Here is a 12,927-nt window from a genome sequence, read left to right as displayed (position 1 = left end):
AATCTATTTTTCTGCCCTTGAAAATCAAACCTACAATCCACATGTATACATTCACTTATTTCTTTGAACTTTTAACACACAATTAATCTATTAATTTGAAAATTATCCATTGAGTTGCATCTACGGGCGCACTTAATTGTATTAATAACATGTTTTAACGATCATAAATTCCATCCAACTCCCACAAAAAGTTTATGTAGAAAGATATCATCCAAATGATATATACCCACTTTAATTTTATTTAGAAACCAGTGAAAAATACATACCTATATATCTTCAAATCTACCTACCAAAACTACCATAGACTTCTGGTCGGAACTCCGGGAGTTACTCCCAGCGAACCGAGATCCGACCAAACAAATACATCTGCCCTAGTCAAGTTTTTCAATGCCCGCAATCGACTGAAATTACCTAGGAACTTTTGAGGCAGATCGACAAACACAAAAAAAGGGAACACTCTTCACGGAGGCCGCATCAATCCATGGAAAAAGTAAAGGAAACATCACTATGAAAGCTGAAGCTCAATTCGTTTCATGATCTGCTGATACATTTGTAATTGGAGAATTGAGGCCTGAGGGACATATACTTTCCACATAATCGAAAGAATGGCTTGGACAGGAGTGGAGCAGAGCACTCCCTCCCTTTCCAACCATGGCTTAACTCTCACAATGCCCAGCCAAAACTCGGTAAGAGTATGTACATATTACAAAGAGGCGAGAGAAAATCAGCAAACAGATACCTCAGTTTCACTTTTCTTTTCTTCTCGACACAAGGGCTTGACTAGAGAAGGGTGATTCTTAAAGCAATCCATATTCAGAGGCACAATCCCCTTGAGACTTTTCACTTTTGCACTAGCTCCATGAGCAATTAACAACAGAGCAACCTGCATATGCCCTGCTTCAACTGCACAATGAAGTGGTGTGTACCCAGCATTGTCAACAGCATTAACTTGAGCTCCGTGATTAAGCAACACTTTAACGCTCTCAATTCTTCCCTTAAAGGCAGCTCTATGCAAAGGTGTCCATCCATTCTGGTCACTTCTATTAACCTCTGCCCCTTCTGCAAGGCAACTCTTGATACCATTCACATCATCTACTCTAGCTGCTCTATGCAAAACATCTCCCATATGCAACAAATCATACAAATGCGAATGTCCATTATCAACTGCGATAGAGAAAGCAGTTTTTCCTTCTTTGTTCACTGCATGCTTGACAGAATAATCTGAACAATCCAATAAATACTCCGTAGTCTCTAAGTGCCCTTTTTGTGCTGCCAAATGAAGCGGGCTCGACGCGTCATGATCCAAAACCCCAGTTTTCCCTCCAGCACTCACACAAAACCTAATCACTTCAACATGGCCCCCGCTTGCAGCGACATGAATTGGAGTTCTACCGCGTAAATCAGCTGAAGTTACTTCAATATTTTCGAAACTATCACACAGAAAATCCATCAAATCCACTCTATTTATAGCTGCTGCATAGTGCAAGACTTTATCAATCGAGCCATCAATTACACATCCAGAAGCAATCAAAACCTTAACTACATCAATCTGCCCAGCCTGAACAGCTAGAGAGATCAAGGACCGTCCCTCTGAATCCTTGCAATTGACATTACCACCGTGATCAATCAAGCTAGTGACCAAATTTAGATTACCAGATGGCACAGCAGATTTGAGCAGTCCTGTGATCTGGGAGCCGGTACATCTACAAATAGCCCTGTTGAAGTAACCGGAGACATCAGTAATTTGGGTGTGATTGGAGACGATATATTCAGCAACTTGGGGGCCCACGAGGTAGACAGGTATGGTGGCGTCTCTAAAAATGTGGGGTCCAGGTTTTGAAAACAGTCGGCGGAGTTCATCCTGATGAGCCTTGCCTGTAGGTAGCATGGATGATTTAACAGAGATGGCATCAGGAGGAGTAGACAGAGGAGGCTGTTCGGATGACTGAGAGAGGACAATTGTGTAAGATGAGGAAGACAAAGGTGGTAATATAGAGAAAGGCTGTGCGAAAGAGAAAGCAGAAGGGTTTGTCGTGGACAAAGATATTGCCACAGACATGGTGTGCATAAGGTTGGTTAATCTGAAAGTTGTGCTGCAGTTTTGACTTCCCTTATATGCTATCTCCACTTCCTTCACGTCTGCCTTTACCAGTCTGTCCATGGAGACTTGAGCTTCACTTCCCTCTTTTATTCCTTTTTCTTCTTTTTTCAGGAAATTGAAATTGGGGTTTGTTTTGGTGGAGAGGAAAGGAAGAAGACGAAGATTTTCAGGTGAGATTCTCTTATCTGCCTTTAACTTTTCTACAAGTGGTTCTCATTCAAGACTTGATATATTCATAGTTGATCGAGCAGTCATATAAGACTAATTTATTACTTGTTTGTCGGTATAAAGTTTGTGAGAGCGAAATGGATGACCATTTATTTAGTATCGTGAAAATTGTTTTTTTTTTTTTAAATTGTATTGGAGTAATTTTTTTTGGTATTAATATATTAAAATAATTAAAAACACTAAAATATAATTTCAAGTAAAAAAATATTAAAAAATTCGAATATTTTTAAAAACAAAGATGCAGAAGAAGGCATTGTTTGAGAAGGAAGCAGGGACTTGTCGAGAGGAGATGATTGTTGATTGATGAAAGACCAATTCCACTATGGCTGGCTGCTCCTCTTTGAAGTGCTTGTGGACCACTTAGCTGGAGCATATTCTGTTATTCTAAAGTATTAGGTTATAGAGCTGACAAGTATATATGCTCATCATAAATATATATATATATATATATATATATATATATATATATATATATATATATATATATATATTGTCCCCAAATTGCCATGACCATGGCAGGATGGGAATTATAAATTTTGAATTCTTAGGCCATGTTTGTTTTCCGGAATTTATTTTTTGAGAAATCACTTTCCAAACTTTTCTGTGTTTGTTTATCACTAGGAAAGTTGGTCAACGGAAAACACTTTCCGGTCAACGAAAACACTTTTCGGTCAACGGAAAACACTTTCCAGTCAAAGAAAAATTTGGTTTGGTTTCTAGGAAAGTGTTTTCTCTTTTGGCTGTGTTTGTTTTCCGGAAAATGGTTTCCGGGAAACCACTTTCCAAACTTTCTTGTGTTTGTTTGCCATTGGAAAAGTTGGTCAACGGAAAACACTTTCCAGTTAAAGGAAAATTTTGGCTTGGTTTTCAGGAAAGTGTTTTCCTGAAAAATTTGGGCGGAAAACACTTTCCGGAAGTTGTGAAAAATTTAGAAATGTCATTATTTGCTGATTATATCAAATTTGATCCTCAAACTTTTGATTGCTATATATAATTTGTTTTGAATATTTATTTTTCAATTTCATCTCTTAAAATTTAATTTTTATATTAATTTTGGTCCTTATTTTTATAATTGCTATTTGCTTTTTCTTTATCATTTTTTTATTGAAATTTTTTATCTATCAAATTTGATCCTCATTCTTTTGATTTCTACTTACTTTATTTGAAATAATTTATGAAATGTTAATTATTATTATTTTAATTTCTTCACCTTTTATTTTTTTTAATTTTTTAGATTTGATCTCTATTATTTTGATTATTATTTATTTTATTTGAGATAATTTATGAAATTATTTTTTTTTCAATTTCATTCTTATTCAACTTTTTAATTTGTAAGATTTGTTCCTCGTTATTTTAATAAACTTGAAAAAATAAAACATTAATAAGTTATTTTCCAGCTCATTTTCCATAACATAACCAAACACTGGAAAGTGTTTTCCAACTTATTTTCCATTACACTACCAAATATCGAAAAATACTTTTCTGGAATTCACTTTCCTGGAATTCACTTTTCCAGGAATTCACTTTCCAAAAAAAAACTACTTTCCTGCAAACAAACGGGGCCTTAGTAGTACACTAAAGGCAGAAGCTTCACAATTATTACCAGAGACGCCGTGTCCTCCACGCTTCTTTTACTTTGAACGGATTTGATTTACGACTGCTTCCTGAAGCGCGTTTCTGTCGGGTTACCTGGAAAGTTGTAATTTTCATTTTTCTTCCAAACACATTTCTCTTGAGACAATTTCTTTCCTTCTTTATTTTTTTCTTAAAAATAAATAAATTAAACCACTTGATCCGAAGGTCAGCATATTTGAAACTATGATGTAAGATATGATAAATCTATACCAAGACAAATTAAAAAATTCAAATATAATGAATTAAATATTGAAAGTCGAAGAAAAAGAAAAAAAATTAAAAAAAAAACCCAAATAAACTTATATAAGTGGTGGGCACAATAGCACGGGTCGGGGAAATTTTTTGTGAATGTGAGAAGAAAAATGTTAAGACAATGCCAGGATTTTTAAAGAAGCGAAAGATAGGTTTGGATAGTTTAATAATATAAAAAAAGACTACCTTAATTTAATAACATGAAAAACAAAATAAATATGGGAAAATCTACTAAACTTAGGTTAATATTTTAAAATAATAAAAAGTAAAATCTCATACTTAGACTTAATTTAGGAGATTAATTTCGAATCAAAGAATCCTTGTCAAAGCAAAAAAAAATATTAATAAAAAAATAAAGATCAGACCTAATAAAAAAATCAAAAAGAGATAAAAGTGTAAAAAAAAATCAATTTTATAAATTACCTCTAATATAAAAATAGCAATTATAAGAACGAGGATCAAATTTGAAAGATGAAAAAAATTAAAAATGATGAAATTAAAAATAATTTTCAATTTGAAATAATTTCTTCAAATAAAAAAATTGCAAATAAGAAAAAACTAAATCCAAAAGAGAAAGAAATTAAAGGCCTGATGTGATTTTTTAAAAGAGCAACGCACAAATCGAGATAAAGATGAGAAAAGAAAGAAAAGTGAATCGACATCAAACTAAATGGAACTATCATATAGGTGTCATCCTGAGAGGAAGAAGATGCCGAGACGAATCAAATGATATGATAAAAACATGCTTATGATCATTGTAGTCAACCTCATCCCCCACCCAAAAACGATGAAACTATTGACGTGTATAATATATATGTCAATAATGTTTTTTATTATTATTATATTTCGACAAAGATGAAACTTTCCCTTAGACTAAATGATAATAATAATAAAAAAATCCAATATAAAATTACTATTAAACCCCATGATTAAGGTTAATTTGTTTTTATGATAACAACAATGGAGTTATTACAAAGTCACGAGGCCATCTATAATAAAATAAAATAAAATTTCTATAAAGCCCAATAAATCGCTCTTTTAAAAAATAGAGAAAGTACAAATTTTGATTAACATTGATTTTTTATAGTTAAATAGTTAATCAATGAACAGCTTCTAATGGAATTTAGGGATTAACTTTGTCCTGAATTCAAAATGCCAAGTTCCACCTAACTCTCCCTTTCGGAAACATAATGTTTAATACGATGAAATCAAAACCACATGAATATCCACTATCATGATGGACAACCAATTCTACTTTTGAGCTTTATGTTCTTAACCAGGCATGGAATGCGCTACATTGCAGATTCATATATATATATATATATATATATATATATATATATATATATATATATATAATGATAATGTTTACAAGATACAAACAATTTGTATTTATTTTTTTTATTTATAAAAAGCAATATCTCGGTGATGTAAATGTATTTTAAAAAAATATAAGAAATTAACGATTCAAGTTATGACACCGAAAAAAGATTAATATATTGGTTTCATTTTAATTAGACGATAATAGAAAAATATAATAATGTTAATTGATATTTTTTTAAAATATCACGATATCTTAGGAAAAAAAAAACAATGGGAGCATGAGATTAGATAAAAAATCAGACTAGGTCAACAAACACGGAAGAACATAATGGGAGAAAAATTAGCTACACAAAAAGATCTAAAATAAAAAGAGATAATTAAAAGAATATAGGTGAAAATCAAAATAAAAAATAAATTAGAGGCCAACTAAATTTCTTCGATTGGTGAGTTTAATTGAAAAATAAAATCAAGCAAAAAGAAAAAATATAAAAGAGTGAGAAAAATATTAAAAAAACACTCACTATAAACCTGGATTGAAGGGTAAGATTACAAAATAATAAAATTTTTATAAAGGGTTAATGAAAGAAATAAGAAATCCATAGAATAAAGACCAAATAAAAATGGAATACATGAATAATTGAAATTGAAGGACTAAATTGAAAAGGAATAACATTTATTCAAAAGGAGAAAGGAAAAAAATTATAAGAAAAAAAGACAAATTTTTGTTGGGATGGCTAAATTGAAGAGAGAAATAACTCAAAAAAAAAGAAGAAATCAAGGACCAAATTGAAAACAATAACACACAAAAAACTTTTATAAAAGGATCAAGTAAAAAAAATCATAAATCAAAAGAATATGAACCAAATTGAAAAGCATAATATATCACAAATTGAAATTGAAAGAAAATAAAAATCTTAATAAAGAGTCAAACAAAAAAAATCAAAAGAAGAAGACCAAAGCACAAACGCAAAAAACAAAGAAGATCAATCTTTATTTTTTGTCGAAGGAGAGAGAAAAGAAGAAGGAAAAACAAAAAATAACCAACCAATGACAAACCACCTAACTGTCGATGAGACATGCCATACCGAATGAAACAGGATGTGATGACGCATTTAACTACATGGTGGATGGATATTTTTTACTACTAGAAAACACCATATACGTTGCTCAAAGTGCGCGGGCGCAACCAATGCACTTACATGTGCAACGCACATACCCAACAACTTTTTGAAATGTATTATTATTATTATTATAAAATACAACAAAACTGTTGTGAAAATGAAAAAATAAATCAATTTAAAAAGACATAAATAACACTTGAGCGAAAGATTTGTTATTGTTGACTTAAAATCCATTTTAGTTATCTAATTATACCCTAACTTTTAAAAAACTGATAATACCCCTGGATCAAAAGTTTATGATTTTTTGGTTCCAAGGTCAGTCTAGTATTTTTACTAAAAAGCCCATCATGATAATATGGGATTTTAAAAACTTTCGTTTTGGGTTGTAGTGTCTAGGTTAAACCATTACTTGATGAGTTGACGGGGATGACTGAACTTGGCCACCACTTGCGGAGACGATGCATGACTAGACCATGACACTGTTTGATAAGATGATGAAGTGACTGGACTTGGCCATAACTTGATGGGATAACTGGGTGACCAGACTTGACCGAGAGTATATGTAGGAGAGGAAAAGTGTGTGGAGCAAGGGCAGAGCGGGTTGAGCAGGGGAATAATGTATATTATATTGTGTAGTATAATGTGACCTCTCTTGCTTTATGTGATCCTCTGTTACTTATGTGGATGGCTTGGCTTGGGTTATTTATACCATAGCCCATGATTTACTTGACGAAGAAGTAAAGGAGAAGAAATGCTTTTCCGCTCAGGTAACTGTAAAACGAGTTATTGAATATAGACACCGCACTGGACATGGTAGATGTTGAACTTAACATTGATGGTAGTTATTGGAGAGATAGGTAGGAGGGTGATAGCTATTGGTAAGAAAAGTAGGCATTCCACTGTCATTTCAGAAGTTCATAAGCAAGCACATGGAAAATGTTTTACTCGATGTGTAATGGACAATATTAGATAGGTGATCCGCGCTACGTTGATGTCTGAGTTAAATTTATTCTAATGTTAAAAAACGATATTTAGGTGACGCCAATATTTTTAAAGAAGTAAGAAAGATCTTAAACACGGATTATTCACTTGACTGAGTTCAATATGCTTGGTTAATTTAATAATATGATTAAAGAAAAGGCATTGAGAAAAAATAAAATGAACAAAAAAATAACAATAATTAACTATAAAAAATGAGCTATCAGTATCATACTCAGGGGAAAAAAAAGAGAAAATCCCGTTGGAGACACATCGTTACTCTATTGTGGATAACACCCCATCACCAAAAATAGCTCACCAAGATGGTTATAATGCCACCGTGAAAAGCTGAACAATGACACCAAAACAGGTTGCACATGTCGTTAGAGTAACAACCTGGAAAACAAACAAAATAAAATATCATAAAATAAACATCTCATGATTTTATTTAATCAATTAATTTATTTTAATTAAAGAAATATTTTTTTTAAAAAGCTAAATTTAACAAAGAACGACAAATAATGTCGCATGTAGGCATCTGACAAGCTATTGTTGAAAATGAGAAATATGAAAGAAGGAGTCACCACCTAGTTTTATGGTAACTAGAAACCTTGATTGGTCTTTTAGAGACTCTGGGTAAGGAGATGATTAAATAATAAGAAAGATAAACATCACTCTATACATCTTACCTAAGATAAGTTGTACTATTGTTTGTTTTTAACGAAAATAAGTGTTTAATGTAACATGATTTTAATATCACTTTTAAATCAACTTCTAAGGATAAATCTTATTAAGGGTTTATCTATCTTATGCTCATCCATGGATAATAAAATTATGATCAAAATTCAACACACACACACACACACACACACACCTATGTTTATCAATATTTAATTTTAATCACTTCTAAGGATAAATCTCATTAAAAGGTTATCTATTCTATGTTGATCCATGAATAATAAAATTATGTATATATTTTGGTAATCTTACCATCACTTATGGGGTCAACTTAGAAGGATAAATCATATTAAGGAGTTATCTATCATATGTTGATCTATGAATAAAATTACAATTAAAATTCAGTTCTGAAAAAATATATATAATTTTCTTATTACTTTGTGTCAAATTCTAAGGATAAATCTCATTAAAAGGATATATATCCTATGTTGGTCCATTGATAATAAAATCATGATCAAAATTCAGAATTATATATATATATATATATATATATATATATATATATATATTATCATTTTTGGGTCAACTTCCAAGGATAAATCCATTAGAGTTATTTATCCTATATTAGTCCATGAATAATAAAATCATGACCAAAATTCAATGTTAAAAATAATTTTGTGATCTAAAATAGGCGTTGGCCCAATGAAAATGGAGAAATGGGCTTTGGACCTATTGTATTATTATTATTATTATTCATTTAAACTTTTATTCTAACACATGATAAAATAAGATCTCATTCACAAAACAAGCCCCAACTTAACAAACCACAAGTCCATAAACCAAAACACACAACAATCCAATCCAAACTAAATTGCAAATGTCCAAATAGTTCAAAACACATACAATACAATGAAAATTTTGTCCAAAGCTTCACAACATTTTAATAATTTTTCAAAAAGTGATTTAAGGTTAGCAATCAACTTTCCAAGGTGGTTGGTGTGTTCGGGATCTACTAAAATCAAGCTAAAAAAGTTGCTAGAATAGTGGCAGCACATGTACCCACTCCCCACTATTATTGTCGACGTGTGGTTATTGGTGTTTCCATGATCTACTAAGTCAAGCTGAAGAATTGTTGTAATAGTGACAACATGTGTACCCATATGTCACTATTACTATCGATGCATGGTTGTTGATGTATCTATGATCTATTAAAACCAAGCCAAAAAAGCTATTAGAATAGTGGCAACACGTGTTCCCACGCACTGCTATCATTGTTAACACATGATGGTCATATGTCATTGCCAGATGTGGGCTACCAACTGTGGTTTTAAAGTGAAGCTTCTTCCTCATCACTTTTATACCACTGGTGAGATTCACTGTCACTTGTAATGAAAGAAATACACAAAATATTTTGATTTTATTTCCCAATTTTTTTCCTTTTTCTCTTTATCTTTATTGAGATTATTTCTCTCTTCTTCTCTACGAGCAAGGCTACTGGAGTGGTGGCCTAATGGTGGTGTCTTGCTTGCTTCTCTATTGTAGATGAGAGCAACAAGAAGGGGAAGAAGTTTCACTTTTCTTTTTTTAATGAGGGAGAAAGGCTTAGTTTTGAAGGAGGTGGTTGATTGAGCGTTGCTGAGAGGTTTATGATAGGTAAGTGAGTGGTGATTCGAGGTTTGACATACTTGATAATGAGAGGGTTTGTGTGTCTTATTTGTGAAGGTTGTTTTGTGGTTGTGAGTAGAGGTTGTGTGTTGAGGTGGATGACTGCTAGTTAAGAAGATGGTGTTTGTGGCTGAAGGAGCTATCTAAACCTTGAGAATAAATTTTTACATAAATTAAAAATAATGTAGATGAAAAAAGAAAAATGAGATAATTAATGTACAAATTAAATAAATTAGAGATCATAAATATATGAATTTCCCAGGTAAAATATTTTGAAATATATATATAAAAGCAGAGTTTTAATTAACTCGAAGATAAAGAGGGTGAGGTTAAATGTAAGAAAAACAAATTAAATTCAAATGTTGATGGGTGGAATTATAAAAAATAAAAAGAGGTGAAACTTAAATAGTAAAAGGAAGAAAGAAGGGGGTATAAAAAACATTTAAGTAAGTGGGGTTAAATTAAAAAAAAACAAATGATGAGATTATAAATACCCTATTTTCTTCTCTTTAAGGCTGGCTGTAACAACAACAAAAAGGAGGAGAAAAATCTAAATTTTTCCACCAAACAAAATTGAGAGAGAAACACCAAATTTGCCAAGTTTACACAAGGTTTAGATCAATTGGTAGAGAAAGCATCATTAGGCAAGGAAATTAGCAAGAAACAAGTGAAGAAAATTATGGGAAGAGAGGGAGAGAGTGAGGGCCGACTGGTGTGAAAAAAGGAAAGAGTAAAAAATTTTCAACTGGTTGAGGATTGAAGTCCAATTTATCACCAGGTAAGGAGCCCTAAACTTGATTATGTAAGCCAATTTGAATTCGATTAGGAATTGGAGTATTAACCTTAAATTTAAGTTAGGGTGCTTAAGTAGAATTTAGGGAAAATATAGAATCGTATGTAATTGAATTAATTAGAGTATTAAAGATTGTCTTGAATATAAAATTATATAAAGATACAAAAAAAAGGGAGAAAAATTCTATGGTTAAAGAAACAAAGGTGGCCAGCAATTGAAGGGGTGAATTGGAAGAGAAGAATTTATGATTTTCTTTATAAATTGTTTGTCATGTGATGTTTATAATATGAACAAATGGTTGTTATGGAGGGAGAGTGAAAAATGAGGATGTTCGAGGGTTCATTTAAAACATTGATGAAATTGAAAAAAATTGTCTCCCTAACTTCCGTAAGGGATTCAAGCCTAAAAATAATAGAATTTAGAAAAAGGTCCTTTCATAGGAGTTATAGCCAAGGATGTTAGCTTTCCGACGAGACTAACTTCGCCTAATTTGGAGTTCTAGAATTTCAAATATAGGTACAACTCTAAGAAGAAGTTGGGCTGCCATCTCTGTATGCAATTTCGACAAGTTGCTAAAACGGGTAATTTAGATGTGTTTGGGGAAGAATTGGGTTTCTTTCCCTTAGAAAATATGTAGTTTTGTCTTTTAACGTTAAAAGGATATAAGTTGTGTTCGAAACCCAAATTTATAATGTTAGTTATGATAAAAAAAACAATGATCTTAAGGAATGTAATGGCAAACACAAATATGAAGGAAGAAATTGTTGAAGGGAAGTCAATATTTGTTAATTTTATTATAATTAAAAGAAATATAACTTGAATAGAAAATAATATGGTACACCTGTGAATATAGGAGGGACCACAGGAACTACATAACAACAACAGAGGAGCACAAGTCGAACGTTTATAGTAGGTAGGTGGTCTACACCCATATCTTTCTTAAATGTACATAATTATGAAAACTTGTTTAATTTTTGGATTTTATAGATAAATGTTGCCAAAAGAGAAGCATATAATAAAATGAATGAGAAACAGAAACAAACTTGATTAACTATTCCGATTGGGAATAGTTAATGATACCAATGAGTTCCATTGATATCGACATTTCCCTGGATTTGATTAGTCGGTTCCGAGAACGGGAGGCTAATGATGTCAGTAGGGTTTACTAACATCGACATGATCATCTCAGAACATGGAAGATATTGAACTTGATTAACTATTTCAAGTTAGGAATAATTAATGATATCGATGAGCTGCATTGATATTGACATTTCCATGCAACTTGATTAGCTATTTCTAGTATGGAGGCTAATGATGTCAAGGATCTTTGACATCAGCATTCCCAAGGATATTTCAAAGTACTGTTGGGACTTGATTAACTATTTTGGGTTAGGAATAGTTAATGATATCAAAAGGTTGTATTGATATCGATATTCAAGATAAATTTTATTAGTTGGTCCTGGTGAGGGAGACTAATGATACTAATGAGATTCATTAGTATCGAAATTATCATCCTAAGGTGTAGGGAAGAAAAAATTAGATATGATTAGCTATCCGGTGAAGGATGGTTAATGATACTAATAAATGGGTATCAACACTTTCTTGAAGGCATTGTCATTTGGTATAAATATATGACATTGGTTGGAAATTGAGAATGAAATGAAAAATATTAATGAATTCATGAGAAAGAAATCCTAAAATGAACCAAGCAGGAATTGTAGGGAAATATTAATGAATGTTAGTCTTGAATAAATTGCTTGATTACCAATATTAATATTGTTTTTCCATGATACTTATATTCCAATGTTATATTTGTTTTAGGTCCATCACGCTCATGACATGAGTGATTTTCAGATCTTTCTATCATTTTGTTATCTAGTTTTAGGTGAATATTTATGTATTTTGTATTTTAAGAAATTGTCATGACTTGAATTATAATAATATCTTTTAAATTGAATATATGAACTTAAATTTTGTTTTCATGTATTTATAATCTACATGTATGTGTGTTTACTTATTTAGTGCAGTTTAATGCTCATTTTCTATTATATTAATGTTTGAGAGATTACGATTGTATTAATGTTAATTGTTGAAATTGAGACCCAAGATGATAGGGTCATGATTGGATAATGGTTAATAAAAGTGTAACAGGT

General features: G+C 31.5%; 1 protein-coding gene across 1 annotated transcript; it reads right to left on the bottom strand.

Annotated features, from left to right (window-relative positions):
- Positions 1–207: 207 nt before the first annotated feature.
- On the bottom strand, positions 208–2,389 carry LOC133690690 (protein VAPYRIN-LIKE-like). Its single transcript, XM_062110937.1, has one exon. It carries the CDS (start codon positions 2,159–2,161, stop codon positions 725–727), a length of 1,437 nt encoding a protein of 478 aa, XP_061966921.1. The 5' UTR covers positions 2,162–2,389; the 3' UTR covers positions 208–724.
- Positions 2,390–12,927: the final 10,538 nt, after the last annotated feature.

The sequence above is a fragment of the Populus nigra genome, chromosome 4 (assembly GCF_951802175.1).
Source record: "Populus nigra chromosome 4, ddPopNigr1.1, whole genome shotgun sequence".
In the NCBI taxonomy this organism is placed as follows: domain Eukaryota; kingdom Viridiplantae; phylum Streptophyta; class Magnoliopsida; order Malpighiales; family Salicaceae; genus Populus; species Populus nigra.
Note: the sequence above shows the minus strand (reverse complement) of the source record. Positions and strands in the feature narration are given on the sequence as shown.

Excerpts from the sequence above, each read along its gene's own strand:
- LOC133690690 (XM_062110937.1), bottom strand. The coding sequence starts at position 2,161 with ATGGACAGACTGGTAAAGGCAGACGTGAAGGAAGTGGAGATAGCATAT.